The 19238-nt window shown below is 49.5% G+C and overlaps 6 protein-coding genes across 6 annotated transcripts; 2 read left to right on the forward strand and 4 right to left on the reverse strand.

Annotated features, from left to right (window-relative positions):
• Positions 1-373: 373 nt before the first annotated feature.
• PV08_06601 (uncharacterized protein) lies at positions 374-2673 on the reverse strand (the record flags this gene model as incomplete). Its single annotated transcript, XM_016380935.1, has 5 exons — positions 374-1371; positions 1436-1797; positions 1847-2172; positions 2222-2429; positions 2477-2673. 5 exons carry the CDS (start codon positions 2671-2673, stop codon positions 374-376), a joined length of 2091 nt encoding a protein of 696 aa, XP_016234037.1.
• A 3873-nt stretch (positions 2674-6546) lies between these two features.
• PV08_06602 (uncharacterized protein) lies at positions 6547-8711 on the reverse strand (the record flags this gene model as incomplete). The annotated part of the gene is made up of 2 exons (XM_016380936.1): positions 6547-7391; positions 7460-8711. 2 exons carry the CDS (start codon positions 8709-8711, stop codon positions 6547-6549), a joined length of 2097 nt encoding a protein of 698 aa, XP_016234038.1.
• A 2430-nt stretch (positions 8712-11141) lies between these two features.
• Positions 11142-12288, reverse strand: PV08_06603 (uncharacterized protein; the record flags this gene model as incomplete). The annotated part of the gene is made up of 3 exons (XM_016380937.1): positions 11142-11321; positions 11379-11919; positions 11978-12288. The coding sequence occupies 3 exons, from the start codon at positions 12286-12288 to the stop codon at positions 11142-11144; spliced, it is 1032 nt and encodes a 343-aa protein (XP_016234039.1).
• Positions 12289-13947: 1659 nt separating this feature from the next.
• Positions 13948-15653, forward strand: PV08_06604 (glycerol kinase; the record flags this gene model as incomplete). Its single annotated transcript, XM_016380938.1, has 3 exons — positions 13948-14084; positions 14158-14564; positions 14659-15653. 3 exons carry the CDS (start codon positions 13948-13950, stop codon positions 15651-15653), a joined length of 1539 nt encoding a protein of 512 aa, XP_016234040.1.
• Positions 15654-16261: 608 nt separating this feature from the next.
• On the reverse strand, positions 16262-17736 carry PV08_06605 (uncharacterized protein; the record flags this gene model as incomplete). Its single annotated transcript, XM_016380939.1, has 2 exons — positions 16262-17662; positions 17719-17736. 2 exons carry the CDS (start codon positions 17734-17736, stop codon positions 16262-16264), a joined length of 1419 nt encoding a protein of 472 aa, XP_016234041.1.
• Positions 17737-18388: 652 nt separating this feature from the next.
• Positions 18389-19087, forward strand: PV08_06606 (uncharacterized protein; the record flags this gene model as incomplete). Its single annotated transcript, XM_016380940.1, has 1 exon — positions 18389-19087. One exon carries the CDS (start codon positions 18389-18391, stop codon positions 19085-19087), a length of 699 nt encoding a protein of 232 aa, XP_016234042.1.
• Between the last annotated feature and the right edge of the window lie 151 nt (positions 19088-19238).

A 19238-nucleotide genomic window follows, 5' to 3' on the forward strand; every position in this document is an offset into this window, starting at 1 on the left:
GATAAGTGGGAAGTATAGGAAGCGAGGTCACTGAGAACGAAGTACAAGAGCGAGTACAAGAGCGAAGTGATCACAGTCTAAAACGTATCGGAGAAGATTTGAAAGATTATCTATACTCGAAAGAGGGTCATATGTCTTCGCCACAGGCCAAGTCTAATCTGTTAGAGGACAGTGATGCCGAAGCTGCATTGCGTCAACTTACCGAAACAACACAGGAAAGGGATCTTGTATGCGCAGGCTTGTGCAGGATAACATACAATCCTTTGTGGTGAAGGCGATCTAGGGTTTCAGACCTGATCGGGTGGACTGACGTTAAAGTAAGCGTACCCTCCGGCAACATATAACCAAACGCTCGGTTGTTGATTAATGGATCTTATAAGACAAAAAAGTGTACCGAAGCGGCATGGTTTTTGAAATGCGACTTTCCTTCGAAAACCAATCCACGGCAAGCCATATTGTCGGGGCAAGGAATGTGGTCCTTTTCTTGAAAGTGTCGGAGACGACAGCGTTCGGCATGTCGCTGAAGGGAGTGTTTCCCAGCATACTGTTTCTCCCGATCTTCTTGGGGTAGATCACTGCACAGGCAGAAAAGACATTGATGTTTCTTACACGTCAACGGGGATACACGCTTGCAGGTTGGTGATGGCGTTAGGTCACGAGTATCACGTACACTAGCCGCCAATCTTGTCAGTGTAGCTGAAAGCGTTTCTCTCGTTGATCGTCTTTCACGTTGTCGACACAGCGCGATCATCATGACAGAACATTTTATGTGTCGGGATAGTGCCTTGGGACCGGTGAAGACCGCCGGATCGCTCATGGCCGCTTCCGCAATCTGCCGTCGTTCGGGGATCTTGATCTGTACCGAGTCCGACTCTGGAGCCGTCTCTTGCCTCTCGGCTGGAAATCCTTTGATCTGCCGTTGAATCGCCTCGAGAGGAGCCGTTTCGTCGTACTGACGCTGCTTGCACTTCAATAGAGCTCGTTCCTCGGCTCGAATCGTGCTGTTAACCATACGTTCCAACTTCTTGTACTCGGCATGGATTGGTTCTCCGATCGCCATTCGAAGAAAGCCAAACTCCCGAAGGATGACACCGCGAACCCGATCTCGCGACTCCAGAAGCCGGTGGACAGAAGGCAAGCGTCGAACCTGCTGACTCTGTTCGTTGGTGAGCTTTCTCGGCCGGTTCGGATCGCGGAGACGGCCGATGCGGCCGGCTGATTTGGCCGCCTGCGGATCAGCCTCCCGGTTCCAGAACGCGTCTTGCGTACTGTAGCGGATCATCCGAGACAGGTAATTCCGTTCGAAGATCGTGGAAGATCCAACATGATCTAGGGCAAGGTTGCGGACAGCGGCGTTGGATTTGGGATCATCTGAGTTGAGTGATTGTGTTAGCAGGATGAGTTCTCCTCAACAGAACTGTTGGAGGTTACCTACCATTGATGGCGTTGCCCAGAGCTCGGCGGAGGCAGTACGTCGTCAGCGTCTGTAGGTAACCCAACGCCTCACCGAGACGCTTGACCCACGCCTGATAGACGTTGTAGGTCAGAGCTCTGTCTGGCGATGTCTGGACGCCTTCCTTGGTGGCGATCGCACGGCGAAAAATAGGCACGTCAAGCATCTCCTTTCTCCACGGGATCGGCTGACATCCCTTGTCCTGCCGCGCCCGGAGACGGAACAGAATATCGGGTGACTTCAGATCGGGCGGCCCGAAAGCCGAGTCATTGAAGGCCAAGCTGACAATGTGGGTGATGACACAGAAGATTGGGTTGTCGTCCAAATTGAAGGTGTACGTTTTCCTTTGTAGCAGGGTTAGCCACAAGAACTCCCTAACCGAGGGGTACTCACGGTCGTTTCCGCTTCTGGCGGGACTTAGTCTTGGTCAATTTCACCCCCAAGCGCAGCATGTCGACACGAGTCTCGGCGTCCTTCTCAATGTAGAGGTTCAGGTCGCGGTAGGTCAAGTCCAACAGGGCTTGAGGTCGAGACCCGGTGAACGCTGCCAGCAACAGAATCGCCGCCAACTGGAGTCGTTGCCGTTCATTGGGAAACCAGTTGATATCCGAGGCCCAGTGGTAACGGATGAGCTCGACGAAATCGTCCGCCTCCATGAGAGGCTTCTCGATCTCCTCATTGTCCAGGCCATATTCTTCCGTCAATGGCCCTTCAATGAACTGTAGCTTCAGCGGTCTGGCGGCATACAACACTGCTTGTTCTACTTACCACGAAGATTTGCCTCATGACAGCCGGGTCCATCCGACGCTGTGTCCACATAATGTACAGCTGACTCAATTGCCGCCAGTAGGTCGTCAGCGTACTGGTTTTCTTGATCGTGTAGGTCCGGAGCAACCAATGTAGGAAGTTCTCCATCCGAGCCGTGGCGCACTCGCGCAGGGTCTCTTGTGGATCAAGCTGGAACTTGTCACAGTATCTTTGCAGAGTCAACAGATGTCCCCAACTATCAGTCATGGCACGTACTCCTCGAAGAGGCGCCGAATGCGGTCAACGTGGTAGATAGTATTCGGTGCATACAACATCGTGGGACGGGTTTCCAACAAGGCCTCCTCATATTTCCGGGCGAGGACGTCTAGTGTACAGACGTCATCGGTAGTATGGCCGGAGTATGAACCCCCAGAACTCAGGTTGACAGTGGTCAACTTCTTTCGGCGAGGCATGTGGCTCGAGGATGCGCAGGGACGGATCGGACGAGGCGAAGAGAAATGGGAGGAAGTGACGAAAGTGAGGTCGGCATGTTGGCGATGCCGTCGTATATATATCTCATCCAGGGCTCGTGCAGCTAGCACAGCGGTTGGCAATGGGCAGGGGCATCAGGACGTCGCCTGAAGCCAGTTTGACTTCCGACTCCGTTTGATGAGCGGGGGCATTTTGACGGAGGGACAGCAGAAGAACTGCAAACAATTTGAAATTTGGGAGAGGTCCACGAGTCTCACTCCTAGGATCTTCGACATGGGTTGGAGGTCGCCAATGCATGCTTTTGAGATTGTGACGTGAGACACACGCAGATAGAGTCAGAGAGGGTCGGGTGAGAGATGTACAGTAAGGCAGGAATGGTGTGTGGGCGTTGGGTGTAAGGCAGAGAGAAGGGTTGTACGTCAAATCGTCAAAAGCGGCGAGAGAGAGGTGGAGCCGGCCGGTGCAAAGGGATCGCAAAAGCGGCTACGGACGTCGTCGCGAAACGGTATCCTTTGCCCCAGGACACAGACTTAGGAAATAAGATAGCCAGCTATCTTGACTAGTTCTGATTATAGAAAATATAATAGATAGCTCTAAACCTTAAGGGTTCTTATTATCTATATAATGATGCCTTCTAAGTGTTTTGTAGCCTTATTCTAGACTAAAGTATAAGGAGCTAAGTGCTTAATAATAATTTTTAGTCTATAAAGTTGGCTATAGAAATTATTATCTAGTGCTATTTTATTGTCTAGATATAGAAATATTAATATCTTATTAAATTATATTCAGATTATCGCTAACCAGTTTAGGATAATTTCTTCTGTCTAGAAATAAGTGTTATAAATAAATATATAGTTTATATAGATATAGAAATCTTATAAATAGCTTATATATTGATCCGCGATTTATCTCTTTACAAAATAAACTATATTAAAGACTATTTAGCCTAAAGATTTGTCTCTTTATTCCTCATTATTATAAAGAATTTTTAAGATTTATTATTTAGATTTTATAAGTATATAGATCTTGTATTTTACTGTGCTAAGAGCGTTATTTCTTATAATTTATATTCTCTTGGCGATATCTAAAAGATATTTAATACTGTCTAGGCTTGGGTGCCTTAAAATTCTATACTAGATAGAGACTAAATAACTAAGTTTCTTATATTGTTACATGGTTATGATTATAAATACTATATATTTATATAGTGTAAAGATTAAGTGATTATAATAGTTAAATATATAATTAACTAGGATTTTATCTTAGATAAATATTTCTTCTATTCCTAAAAATATCTAGGTTATAAAGTGAATATTCTTAACTACTATTCTTAATAATAAGACCACTTTAGTTATAAAGCCCTAAATATATAGAACGTTTATAAGAACGATATAAGTAAGTTTTATAGAAAATATTATATTAATAATGATTATTCTAATTAACTTAATAAAATATTTATTAACGCTATAAGTTAACGACTTATTAGGGCGTAAAGAATATTAAGCAATATAGCTTAATATATTAGGTCGATATATATAAATATTAAACCTTAAGTCTAGAATTCACTCGTTATATAGGCTTCTATTAGTTAACCCTAAATATACTAAGATAGAATAAGCCATAATTACTGTGAATACTATCTTCTTTTTTTGTTCTTTAGTGAAGAAGAGAGATAAGGAAGTGAATTTAGAGGCTCTTTCTATAGTCTACTAAAATCGTCTTACATGAATAGGGTTCTTCTTTATTTCCTTATAAATAGCTTACTTTTTAGGATTAGGTTTCTAACCTTAAGGCCTCGCTAACTTAACAATATAAGAATATTAAGTGTATCACTAAGAAAGATTATATATCTTGCACTTTAAAGAGTCGCTATTGGCTCTCTAATCTCTAAGTAATATAAAGAAGTTATATAATAAAATAGAGCCTTTTTTAGAGTCTTTATCTAGGCTATATAGACGCCGAAATAATTCTATAAGGTTATAAAAGTCAAGAATAAAATCCTTGTTAAGTAGCTTTAAGTTCTTTATTATGATAAAGATTTTATTAAGTAGTTTCACCGCTTATAGAAATTTATAGATCGAAGAATATTCTATAACGATAAATATATCTAAATAGCTTATATTGTTATAAGCTTTAAGTCACTTATCTAACTAGTCATTAATATATTAATAATCTTTTAGGGTCTTAATCACTTTCTTTTATTTAGTTAATATATTTAGTTCTTTAGACTTATTCATGAGAGCGAATCTTTATTAAAGCCTTCATAATATTATATATAGAGAAGATTAACCTTTTAGGAATAAAAGAAGATTAACTAACACACTTACTATTATCTAAGTGCTTAGAGTAATAATGCTTTTATTTTTTGTTTTATATTGTCTAAATTCTCTCTCTTATTGTCTCTAATTATAGCGAAGATTATTCTGTTTTATTAAAGTGAGTTCTAAGAGAAGAGTGGCTCCTAGTTTAATATCTTTTAAGTTTGGTATCCTTGAATATAGTAAGATTAGTGGGTGCTGTATATTAGGGTCGATATATTGCTATATTTATTGTTGTCTAGTATAAAGTTTAATGATAATGAACTAGTTATTCTAGTTTAATGTTTTAAAAAACTTAATATTGATTGTTTTGATTAGTTAAGACTCTAGATCTAACTCTAACATGTTAAGATTACTAAAGAGAAAGTATAATAAAATGTATAGTTTTACTAATGAATATCTAAGGTGCGCGTGACGCGTAGAGAATTTAATGTGTTTAATGTGTTTAATTAGCTAGCTTTATAATAACGAGACTTTATTAAACCATTAACTGACAGGTGTCTCAAGCGAAATCGGGAATCGAGCTTATAACTATTGTGTAACGCTCACACAATGGGAGTTAAATGGGATATATTGATGAGTCTACCCTCGATGTCTAGGAGGTTGAGGACTATGATATATATAGGCAAAAGGAGCGACTATTCTCTGCCCGATTGAGGCTTCCTTTGTTGCCGCATCACAGGCCGCAAGTTGGCCTTTCCTGACGTATCTTGAGTGATTGTAATAAGCGCTCCGATGATTGGCAATAGAATGGCCTATATATTGCTGTCAACATGATATAGTTCAATGAGTGAAGTGATAGTTGCAAAGTGCGCAATAATGAGCGTTCCAGGCGGCGGGGTTCCTCCGGAGGCGTTCGGCGCGAGTATGGAGGTTGTAATGACACCGTCACAACTCAGCCTGTTCAACAATTTCCCTCATACAGGGCTTTACCCATGCTACTCAGGCACGCCTCAGGACTCACCAGGCGGTGCTCAGGATTACATGGCCACCGCACATGATGGCTGAGTCAAAATTTACGCTAAATAGCGAGCTGCCTAGGTCCGGAAACGGAAATGGACTTTGGAGAGGTCAAGATTCGCCGCTAAGTATCGCGGTGTTTGAGCAAAAAGTGGTTCTATTGCATGGTTCCTGTAGGGCTGGAACAATTGGGGAAGGCCCAGTGCTGACGGGCGGGAACCAACCAACGGCCTGCCGAGCTGGTAATCTTGAACCAGGGACGAGTACAAAGACATACATATTGATATTAAACCGGGGGAAGCTTCCTCCACATGTTTTATGCCTCTTTGTGACCCATGAACAACAATGCTGGATGAAATATAGATACAGATATCTCAAAAGTGATCTATCTCTGTTAAAACAGATGGCCAAACAGACCAGTAAAGCTCCCCCAACGCCCTGCGCCACGAACATGGACATGGTATCATAAATAAATAAGTCCAACTTTTTCAATCCAACACACTAGTACGTGATGCAGGTGTAACGTCGAAAATATAGTTCTTCTCGTCGCCCCGTTCGTTCATACCACGGATATGTTTACGGCACAGGTGCGTGGGATTCGTCGGCAGGCTCAAGCGAGGGTCTAACCGGGACGACGGCTTTCGACGCACCCTTGGCAGGGGCAAGGTTACTTGTCGTCATTTCCCCTCGCAATACTTGTTCTCTTGTGATCTGAAGCAGGTCGCTTGGTAAGCCCATGCTGGCTAGGAAAGAAACGGTATCTTTCCACTCAGCCTCCTTTCTCTGCTGGCTCCATTTCAATTCGTCAGCCATGATATCGATGACCTTGGGAAGAGCGTGGAGAGCAGCTTGGGCATTCAAAAAGCTCAATCTCGTCCGTCGAGCAAGGACATCAATTGCCGTCTGAGCATATTCACTTCGAACGGCATATCGCACTTCGCCGTCAATGAATGGGTAAAGACTTGACAGCCGTTGGCCGCGTCGAGGGTAATGCTCGGTGTTATCGGTGGGGGTAGCTAATGCGGCCACATCCCAGGCGCGGTCACCATAGTCTGTTGCGAGGTGCTTCGCGACGTCCATATCAAGACCGAAGTGTTGGATCAGGTTAATAAAAAGCGTGGTAGAGTAGCCGTGAGCTCCGAGCAGGCGAATATGATGGGTTTGACAAGTACCGTCGAGTATCTTAGCCGTTGGGTCAATTCCGTTGACGCCACTGATATCAGGAACATATGTGGTAGGTTTGGGTTGCAACTTGAAGACCTTGATGGCTTCGTCGACTGCATCTTCAGCCATTTGGCGGTAAGTAGTCCATTTTCCGCCAGCACAGGTAAGGAGACCGGAATCAGAAACAGTGACAAGATGGCTTCGAACAAGAGATTCGGTGTTCTTGGATTTTGGGTCTCGGACAAGAGGGCGAATACCTGAGATTTTTGTTAGTCCACTCGAAGCCAAAACAACGGAGCCATTGAGCTAGTCTCTGATCACTCACCTGACCATGCGGCGAGAATATCGGATCGCTGAACATCAATGTCGGGGGTTAGATAGGTTCGGATTTCGTCCAGGATCCATTGAATGTCCTTTTCACCAGCCACTGGATTCTGTGATATGGCACATGGTGAGTCTGTCGTTCCGGCAATGGTGTTACCTTGCCAAGGGAGGAAGAAAATAACACGTCCATCGGAAGTCGAGGGGTCGATCAGACCCATGTTTTGAGGGCTGAGATAGCCGGGAAGAACGACGTGAACTCCCAAACTTGGTGACACAATGTCTCTCGTGCCTGGTTCATCCATTTTTTGGATGGCGTCTGCCCAGGGACCGGTTGCGTTGATGATGCCCTTCGCTTTGACGACGAAATCCTCATTTCCTGACTGACCGTCCTTGTCGGCAATCAGATCTCGCACTTTTGCACCGGTCAACTTTCCACTGGCGTCTTTCTCCAGACCGGTCACTTCGAGGTGGTTGACTGTGGTTGCGCCGTAGAGCGTAGCAGTCATCGCCAGTGAAACATTCATCCTCGAATCGTTGTGTTGGCCATCGTAGTAAACCAAAGCACCGACGAGGTTTTCTTTCTTCAACATGGGGAATGCTTCCAACGCCTTGCTTCTAGGGAGAAAATAAGAGCTTTCGATGCCCTCCGAACCTGCCAGCAAATCGTAGAATTTTGTTCCGGCCCAAAAATATGGGAGTTGCCACCACTTCTGCAAAGGCAGCATAATGGGGAGCCACGAACTCAGGTGCGGTGCTGTGTATAAGAAGCTCTTTCGTTCTTTCAGGGCCTCCTTTACCAGCTGATACTGATTGTAGTCCAAATTCCATACCGCCTTTTCAAGATATCGGACACCGCCATGGACCAGTTTCGTCGATTTTGAGCTTGTTCCACTGCTAAAGTCGTCTCTTTCCACAATGGCCACCTTCAAACCTCTTGTGGCCGCATCTAGCGCAATGCCGGTTCCCGTAGCTCCTCCACCAATCACAAGCAGATCATACTCTTCAGACGACGGTGAAGACGAGGATTTCTTGAGATCAGCAATCTGCTCGGCTCTTGACTTGATGTAGGGGAATTTGGGAGGGATAATGACGCCGTTCTCGTCTCTTCGTGGAGGTTTGGGAGCCAGAGTATCTGCGCCGGGAACGTTGCGAGGGCGGTAGGCGATGTACATAACAGTCGTACCCGCGACGGCCAGTCCTGTGCCATACGCGAGTGGCCTCAAGAGCCGTCGCGCAGAGAATCGAGAAGACATTGTCAGGAACCAAGTCCGTTAGTGGTCAGGATGGGGGTGAATGGCGAGGCGTGCGTGGTGCAGAGACGGAAGAAATGAAATGCACTGCACGCTCAATCAATGGCTAGGCACACGCGTGCAGAGTACTTGAGAAGTTGAGAAGAGGTTGAACAGTCAAGAACAGAAGGAAAGGCAATATAATTTCAATCAATGTATGAAGTCACCTGTCAGGAAGAGGAAACGGCGAGGGCGAGGCCTTGGTCATGATCAAGACCCTTCGGGCCATGTCGAGGACCGAGAGTGGACAGACAGGGATCAAGACGTAACGAGCTCGAGTTCCCCGGATCTGGCTGGAAAAGCTGCGGCGGTGATGAGCATGCAGATTGCTGGTCTCAGACTCTCAGTGGTCTGTGGTGGTGCCCGGACTGCGGAGAAAGTGAAGAAGCGTCTCGGTATGTGATGCCCGAGAGGCGGAGCGGCCTTGGCCCGACACGTGATATCGGGATAAATACACCGAGCTGCATTCAGCCGCGGATGGTACGTTCGAGATGCTCCATTAGGCGTCCGGAGGCACCTGTCAGGCGGAGATCAATTCTGCTATGTTCAGCCACTAGTCGGAAAATTTCAATACCGCTAAGTCGACAACGTCGCAACCATAACGGGGCCATAATGGATTTTGGGGGCCTATGCACTGTATGGTAAGAGGCGATACAGACATATCGGAACATCATCCCTCGGTTGATACGTGCTGCCGGTTATACCGTGCTCATGGACCGTTCTACGTGAGAGAGCTTGTAGCTCCTATGGTACCCTTCCCAATTGCCAACTGCTGCTCGTGAGATGTCAAGGGTCAAATCCTGTGGAGTGAGGAATACTCGACGTTTCGCCTAGTCGTATCAATACTTCTCCCGGCATAATGGAACCGATCACTACCAGGCGACATACCAGTGGTGCTTCGGGCATCCAAATACTGCAGAAACTCACGAATGCTCGGCAAAACAGGTCCCCGAGTCCTGACAGGAGAGAACATGTAAGTGTGACTAGTTAGCGACCGCGGCTGAGAATGGATCCCTTGAAATGAGAGAAGACCCGGCCTCGTGGTCTTAGGGGATTTGTAAGTATCCATCCTCGGCAATCTTTCGTGGCTCACATATGCGTTACAGAACTGACAAGAAGACGAGACGTGGCCAGTCACACCTTCGTAGTCGACGATCTTCTCTCGACAGAGAAAGAAAAGGGGATACGGCGTGCTCCAGTCATGCAATGTTCGATGCTCAAAGGTCGAGGTTGGCATGGCCTTTCCTCGTGAAAGGTTCCACATGTTCTCTATTCGAACAAAGATGAGCTGAGCAAGTCAGATAGCACGTACAGTCGTCCTCTCGTTTTGAGGGAAAAAATACATATAAAGAGGTCTCCCGGTTCATCTCGGAAAGATTCAGAGTCCTCGTGTATACTGGTGGCTTCTGGTCCTCTGATGTTGGCCTGCATCGGACACGACTTTTTTGGCCTTTCACCATTATCATGAACACGGACAGAGAGGACGAAAGAAGACTTCTTTTCTTGACTGGCTGACTCCATCATACAAATTTCATGGATTTGCAATATGGTTGTGACACCACCTCTGTGTTTCCGGAATGAGGAGCCTGGAAGAGATCTCTGGGTTCTTTTCTTTTTGCTACTGGTAACACAACTCCCGCTTTGTTCAACTGATCGAATCTGACAGGTAGACTCTTCTGGACTTCGTTCCCCCTCTGCTGCGCACATGTGCGAATAAGCTCTCTCTATCCCCTTTTCAACATCGTCCTACGGTTGTAGTCTTGCCCTGAAATTGGGCTTCAAAAAAAGGAGTCGCATCATGTCACTGCATATCTTCATGTGCGGACATTTTAAAATATGAAAGGTCAAGATCTGGATGGCTCTCCTCAGAAAGAGAATGGAAAGTGAGATGTGATGTCCAAGGGAGGCAGGCCAGGCACACAAACAAAGCTGGAAAACTCCAAGTCGGGAACTTTGTGATGGTCGAAAGACTGCGAGAGAATAACTTAGAGGAATTGAATTCCAAAGCCTCTTAATACAACAAACATCCTGAGACGAGAAAGACATCAGAATGTGACGAGTATCACTAGAATCACGCACGACTCTCGTTACTCTCTCACCGGGGAATGATGCAGCCAGGACGACGTGAAAAAGTGGTTCAGAAGGTGTAAGTCATCATGTATTCGTCTACGAGCCTCTGTTATATGCTCAGACATCGTATGTGCTTCAAGAAACTCCAGCTGGATGAACTCCTGGCTTCGCTATGTGCAATTCATCAAAGCAGGCAACCTCTCCCCTCAATCATCAACATGTATATATATATCCGAATCTCACTCGGTACAGAGCTCCATCCTTCGCATTCACTGGGTAAAAGACCATTCTGCTACTGTCGACGTTCATACAAGATCTGTAAATCTATACCTGGTGCTCATCATCTTTTGGCTCATAAGTGTTTGACCAGACGGAGCGCTTGAGCTGAGTGAAGCGTTTCAAACCCATCCATGGAGTGTTGATTGGGCTTTCACCAGTGAACAGGAATGTGTCGTACAGCCATCCGCCGAAAGTGCAGCCGCAGAAAGGAGCGACCATAGGGATCTGTGCAAAACGGTCAGCCCAGGAAACGCAATTTGGAAGACGATGACTATCACTTACCCAGAAGTAGTATCCACCAAATGACCAGACTTCGTGGCCGTAGCCGATCATGTAAGACACCAAGCGAGGACCAAAGTCACGGGCCAGGTTGATGGCGTAGCCCGTCTCCCACCCGAAACAAGCGCCAATGCCGAAGATGATGAAGAAGAGACCCAGCGGTGTCAAGGGACCAGCTCCGATGTTTCCATCGTCCTTCAACGCGTAGATAAGGAACATGAGCAGGGTGCTGGCGATGAACTCGGAGAAGAACATGCCGGTTCTGGTCATGAAATCCGCAGGATACGTGCAGAAGATGCCAGCGGTAGCATTCTCGCCCGTCACGGTGCGAATCCCCGCGCCGCCCTCGAAAGCGTCAATGGCAGACTTGTAATTGCCGTACACCACCGCAGCGGCCGTCATGGCACCCAGAACCTGAGCAAGCATGTAGATGGGGAATTTTCTCCAAGGGAATTTCCGGAAAACGCAGTTCGCAAAAGTCACGGCAGGGTTGAGGTGTGCCCCAGATATGCCGCTGCAGTAGACACCCAGCATGACCCCGAGACTATTAAACGTCAGAAAAGCTGAACCGGCGGACGGAAGCACAGATCAGTGTTACGTACCCCCAGCCCCAGGAGATGGACTGATAGTCACCCTTGGTGTTCTTACTGAGCACCACTTGAGCGACGACACCATCTCCAAACATGAGGATGATGAAGGTGCCAAAGAACTCGGAAAAGGGTTCTCGCATAAAGTGTCGGATACGACTCCAGGCGAGATCTGGCTCTTGTTGAACCGCGTCGGCCTGCGGGATTTTGTGGTCGACCAGTGGGCCGTGCTCAGCGAAAGCCGGCACGCCCATGACGGACGTTCGTCTGCTGGGAGGGTGAGGCATGTCGTGATGAGAGTGTTCCTCGTGCGTGGTCTTGGGCATGGCGGCTGAAAATTTTTCAAGAGTGGCTGAGGATGATGCTAACGAAGACGACATATAGCAAGGTCGTACCCTTGGCTGGAGAATTTCACAATTTTTGCCACTTGGATTTGTGGGGGATGGAGTGGGAGTGAGAGTGATGAGGGAAGCCCATGGGGGATAGGGGAAGCAATGTTATATAGATGGGAGAGTATGGACCATCTCCATGTTTCCGCCCACGCTGGTGCCATATCGCGCTATGTTCATCCCGCTACTCTGGACGGTTGTGTGATCGGTGTACGTAGAACGTCTGACGGGCATGTCCAGGAGACACAGCCGTTACCAGCTCGGAAGACGTCTAGAACAAGAATGGGGTGGTGGGTCCGTGAAAAGAGAGTCTCGTCCCAGAGTCCAGCGGCTGCTAGCCAGGGCATGGTGATGCGAGTCCAGAGCAAGGTATGTACGAGCGCCATCGGGCGGTGACACCGAGGCGCCTAAGCGTCAATTACGGATATCTCGGAGACTACGATTCTTGTAACTTTGAGCTTCTACCGGCAGTGGTGTCAGCTGGGGTTCGGGTTCAGCACGCGGGCATTGAGTTGGGAGCTGACATCAGGGCCGTTGACGTGCAGAAAGATGTAGACACCACAAGGGTCACAGCCACAGGTGATTCTACTCGGCGAAGCGCGTGTAACAGTTGTTGCGAGGCAAAGAGGCAAAGAGGCAAATGGCGGATGGGATGGGAGAGAGTCGTAGCGAATCCGTCATCGGAATGCGCCAAGCAGATTCTTCGTTGCCGCAGCCGGCACTTTTGATTTTCCAGTTTCCGGCGGCTCGAGCACCGCGGCTCAGTATTCGGAAACACCAATTGTCTGACGAGCGCAGACTCGCCCTTTACGGCCCCGGCATTGGGCGGAACGCGACGTCAGTCATCGTTAGACATTCAAATGACAGTCACCGGCGTGACCCCTGGGCGGGGGAATATCCTGGGTATAACACTCGTACCTATAGTAGGTACAAAGGTAGGTATTATTGGCGTCTCCAGTTTCCTCGGTCTTTCAACCCCGAGTTCCGTCCCCTCCGCCCGGTTTCTCTCTCCACAGACGATGCTACGCATACCCGGTATGGAGGTGCTTTAGTACCTCGCCCCAGCCGTACGGTCGTACCTCGTCCCTAAGCGAGGGTTGTCCCCTCGTGCTCATTCCGCTTCGAGCCTTATTCCCCGCGCCATGTGCCTATGTCCCCTGGCAATCTCGTATGTATCCCAGCCCACTCCGCTTGTACATGCCGGTCCCATGGGCCGTCGGTGGCATGAGGAAGCATGAAGTGTGGGTTATACCTCGTGGAATCTCGGGGTGATGAAAGTCCACGCTCGGGAAATTACCTGTATAGCCACACCGAGGGCCACCAACCTGGAATCTCGGCCTCCACCCCGGTTTACTGGGAGCAGGGGGAACCACGGAGCCGTGTAGGGTCATACGACCATGTGCCTCGCTTCAACTGTGGACAGGGCACATGTCGAGTTCAATCTCCGCAACGGTTTTATAAAAGCACGTCTCTTTTCCCCCCCTCCCCAGAGAAGTCCTCCAGACCCCTCAGTTTATCCTCCAGACTCTCCGACATTTTTCCTCAGACCTTTTTGTATCATACCTGTTCAGGGATTTTTCTTGGCCAGTAGTCAACATGGGCAGCGTTCACGAGGTCTTCGTCGGTTCCATCGACCAAGGAACCACCAGTTCCCGGTTCTTGATCTTCAACAAGCAGGGTGAGCCTGTAGCTTCTCACCAGCTTGAGTTCAAGCAAATCTATCCTCAGCCAGGGTAAGGACGGATTCGCCCTAGCTTCCGCGACCACGAGAAAGAACAGCGTGTAACTGACTGAAACGATGTCTAGCTGGCACGAACATGACCCTCTGGAAATTGTCGCCGGAGTCGAGGAATGTATTGACGGCGCTGTCAAGCAATTCGAGAACCAAGGCCACAACATCAACAGCATCAAGGCAGTGGGTATCACGAACCAACGTGAGACGACCGTCGTGTGGGACAAGGAGACGGGAGAGCCTCTGTACAATGCCATTGTCTGGACAGACACCCGTACCCAAGGTCTGGTGCGCAAGCTCAAGCAACGCCTGGGCGCCGACAGACTCACCGACATCTGTGGCCTTCCCTTGTCGACATACCCATCAGTGGGCAAGCTTCTGTGGCTACTCGAGAACGAGCCCAAAGTCCAGAAAGCTTACGAAAGGGGGACATTGGCATTCGGAACGATTGACGCATGGCTCGTCTTCAAGCTGAACGGAGGTAAGCAATTTGATTTTACTTCATGTCCTTCTTCTCCACCAACTTTTTATCCCTGTGAGACCCTTTTGATGCTAACCTTCCCTTCATCTTCCAGGCACCAAGAGAAACATTTTTGTATCCGACCCCTCCAATGCCAGCAGAACCATGTTCATGAACATCAAGACGCTCAAGTACGATGAATCCCTCATCGACTTCTTCCGCATCGACCGCACCAAGGTGCACTTCCCCAAGATCGTGCACTCATCCGACCCATCCGCATACGGCTCTCTGGCGTCCACCGTGCTTAAAGGTGTCCCCATCACGGGCTGCCTGGGAGACCAATCGGCGGCGCTCGTGGGACAAAAGGGTTTCACGCCCGGCTTGGGCAAGAACACGTATGGCACGGGGTCCTTCATCCTGTACAACGTGGGCGAGAAGCCCGTCATCTCGACACACGGCCTCTTGACGACCGTGGCCTTCGACTTCGGCGGCAACAGCAAGCCCATGTACGCGCTCGAGGGGTCCATCGCGGTGGCGGGGTCCAGCGTCAAGTTCCTCGTCGACAACTTTGGGTTCATCGAGAACTCGAGCAAGATCAGCCAGCTGGCCGAGACGGTCGACGACAACGGCGGCGTCACCTTCGTCACGGCCTTCAGCGGGCTGTTCGCGCCCTACTGGATCGACGACGCCAGAGGGACCATCTTCGGCATCACCGCATTCACCAACAGAGGACACATTGCCCGCGCCACCCTCGAGGCCACGTGCTTCCAGACCAAGGCCATCCTCGTGGCCATGGAGAAGGACTCGGGCCACACTCTCACGGAACTCGCCGTCGACGGCGGCATGTGCAACTCCGACCTCACCATGCAGACGCAGTCCGATCTGATCAGCATCCCCGTCAAGAGACCGGCGATGCGCGAGACCACGGCCCTCGGCGCCGCCATCGCCGCCGGTCTGGCCGTGGGCGTGTGGGACAGCATCGACGAACTCAAGGCCGTCAATACCGAGGGTGTCACGACCTTCAAGCCCGCCATTTCCAAGGAGGAGAGTGCATCGCGCTTCGCCCGCTGGGAGAAGGCCGTTGAGATGAGCAAGGGCTGGGCCAATTGATCTGTCCATTTCATTTCCATCCGTGGAATTGATGATTGTATGTGACCAAGCCTTGGGGTATTTTTGAGATTTGTCGTTTCCCTCTGTGATTTGTAGCGTTTGGCGTTTTTTGTTGAAACGAAAAATTGGGATTTGGGGGAACGAAAATGCTCCAGGACATGTTTGTTACCTATCTTTCAGGACTCCAAGTTACAAATAAATGAAACGCTGGACCTCTGTACGACGTACAATGTGCAATGTACGAGTCGAGCGCCCGTCATGACTCCAGGGTTGCTTTTGTTGGGATTTGAATCGGAATATACTCCTCGCAGACTGAGCAGACTGTTTCTTCATTTTGACGCAAGCGAATTCTTGACACAATTTTGATGCTGTCGCCCGCGCTCGTGCGTGTGCGTGTCTCGTTCGTGATGCCTTGATGCCGTGATATTTCCGTGCGACTTATGCTGGTTTTTGAGGACTATCTCTCATGAGAATCTTCTGTCCAGCGCGTCCCAAGGGTTCCTATGTAGGTCAATCATAGAGTATGCCACGTGAAGCTGGATATATTGATAGTTCGATGTCGACAGCTCGGGAGCAAAAGTTGTAGTAGGGAGCAGGTCATAGACAATCTACAGTACAGCCCAATGCTCCGTCTCTGCACACTGGAGGATTCCATCTCCCACGATCCTCCCGACCTCCGAAAGCTCCGACCGGAACCACCGCTGCCGATCCACGTCGACGCCTTCTATACTCCCGGCCACGGATAGTGGCCACACCATCAACGTCGCCAGATGCGGCTTGACGGGTTCATCGATGTTCACGCGGAGCGACGACCAGCCACACCTGGCCGTGGGATCCGTCGACTCGACCCTGTCCAAGACAAACGGAGTCACCGACGCAAGCTCAGTCACCATCAGCTGGATGGTGGTGAGACACTCGGCTCGTTTCTCGCTATGCGCCGCGGCCGACCCATTGGCCTCAGGCGTATGCGAATGTGCTCGGAGGATCTTGAGACGTGTGCTATTCACGAGGATCCTGGCCGCAAAGTACAGTGCCCAGAGTGCCGCATACCCTTGGTCCTTGTACATTGTCACGAACGGGGAGAAGAAGTGTTTTCTGGGCCAGGACCAGGTTTTCGCTTGTTCCAGGAGGTAGAAGCGCCGTCGGGATTCGGGAAAGGGGATCTTCGTTGCGAAATCCTCCAGCATCACGTCCAGACTCTTCGCCTGAGCATCGAGCTCGTCGATGGTGTGCTCGTCGGCGTCGGCACCTTGTTCGAGCAGCTGTTTCGCAGTGTAGCGTAAGTTGACTACCGGCACGAGAATGCGGTCGTAGTCTAGATCCAAGCCCACTTCACCAAACCGCTCCCCGTCAAGAAGCCAGTCGGCCAATGGGAACCCTCTGAGCAGAGCAGACAACGTCAACCCACGCCGGGTGTGCTTGATGATGCAGCTCGCCTTGTTCGAGTGGCTTAGGTAATCGTTCCACATTTGTAAAATCGCAAGTGCGCCATCGTGGTGAAGCCAGCTTCGAAGCGCCATGAAAGAGTCTCTCGTTGGCGAGATTATCATTCCCGGGTGGTGCATGGCTCCTTCGTAGCGACCCATCATCAAGACGGCGAGTAGACAAGCTTCGACGTGACTCTGGTGCGTGTCCGGCCCGATGGTCCCGATGCGGCCCCTGGTCATGCCCAGAAGGCGGTGGTACGCGGATGAGGCTTCGGCGGCCGCTGATTCAGACTTTTGCGTTCTCGCAAACACTGCCAATGCCAGAGAAGAGAGGCCGCCGTCGACAATGCGACATGTACTGTGTCGACTGGACTTGCGCCACGCCAGGAGCGATTCAGCCACGCATGTGGCAAGGAGGGGCTGCTTTTCCGTGGGCTCGATGTAGTGGCGGATGTAGAATGCGAGAGCACAGGCTTGGATGTTGATTTGGGGCCGGACCATGGTCAAACTTGACCGAGGGCCCCGAGGGCGTTGAGCCTTGCCGCTGGCGTAGAGGTTCTCGACGTGAATCGAAAATGTCGCCTGCTTGACCGCATCTGTCGGTAGACAGACACGACGAGACTTGGTGCATCGCTTACAAATTGGTCTACCCTCATCGCACTGTCGTGGTTTGTCAGGAGTGACGATTAGATGGGTGACCACGGAGGAAGAGACATGCCTTGATTCGTCGCAGCTTGCAGGTCTGGCACCCTCTGCTGGGCACTGCCATGCCGAGATCTTCGACCTAGGGATTCACAGGGAAACAGGACGTGGACCTGTGGGACGTGTTCGTGATGTTTGCCCTGATTTGGATTGAGTGTCAATTGGAAACGAAGGTGATTTCCGCGATAAACGTTTTATGGATGTCTTTGTCGTGTGCTCCGTATGTGCTATCATCATGCCGGGAGGCCTCGATGTTCGCTGAGTAATTGAGCAATTGAAGCTATCCCCAATGCGACGAAACACCGCGAAGTTGCATCGGGAGCCTCGTTGCCGTGAATGGTCAGCCTTCTCAGATGTGGGCCTCAAGAGGAACTACCTCAGCCTTCATGGACGGTCCAATTGTCGAAATATCATGCCTGGTCACACCGCGTGGGTAGATGCTAGGGACAGACTCGTACATCATCCAAGCAACAGGTATATAAAGATGTATAAATATCATGGCTCTGCTGTTGCATCGCTTGAATATATCCATCAACACTTTCTTCAGAGTCGGTTTACCTGGCAGGATCACCTCGGTCTCAACGTCAACATCGACACCATCTCACAATGCCATCTGCACTCAAGCCAATCACGGTCTGGGGTAAATCTGGCCCAAACCCACCCAAGGTCGCCCTCACGCTGGAAGAATTAGGGCTTCCTTATGAGATTGTTGACATCCCTCTCTCAGACGTTAAGAATCCGGAGTACACTGCAATCAATCCCAACGGTCGACTCCCCAGCATCAAAGACCCCAACAACAACGATATCATTGTCTGGGAGTCCGGCGCCATCATCGAATACCTGGTCGAGAAGTATGATCCTGAGCACAAGCTCAGCTTCAAACCAGGCACGCCGGACTACTACCATGCTAAGCAATACCTATTCTTCCAGGTCTCCGGCCAGGGACCTTACTTTGGACAGTATGCTTGGTTCAAGAAGTTTCACTCCGAGAAGGTCCCTAGCGCTCAGCAGCGCTATCAGAACGAGATACAGCGTGTCAGTGGGGTTCTGGAAGGTGTGCTGAAGGCCGAGAAGGAAAAGCAGGGCGGAGGCGACGGCCCTTGGCTTGTGGGCAACAAGTATTCCTACGCTGACCTCGCGTTTCTCTCTTGGTATGTCATCATGCCGTTGGTCACCCCAAAGGAGGACTTCGATCTTGCCGAATTCCCGATTATGCATGACTGGATCAAGAGAATGGTCGCACGGGAGCCCGTAAAGGCTGGCTTCAGTGCAAATGGTACTCCGATTGAACAAGTCTTAAAATGATCGAGCTTGGACTATCGCAGTCGGTGGCACGTCCAAGAACCGCAAGTGGGCGTAGGGGCGCTGGATTGTTCAAAGTTGGGGAAGAAGACGAAAGTCTTGCTGGAAGACGACGGGATGAGTAGTATAGGTTGGAACTTGGCAACTTCAAGAG

The sequence above is a fragment of the Exophiala spinifera genome (genome assembly GCF_000836115.1).
Source record: "Exophiala spinifera strain CBS 89968 unplaced genomic scaffold supercont1.5, whole genome shotgun sequence".
Lineage (NCBI taxonomy): Eukaryota > Fungi > Ascomycota > Eurotiomycetes > Chaetothyriales > Herpotrichiellaceae > Exophiala > Exophiala spinifera.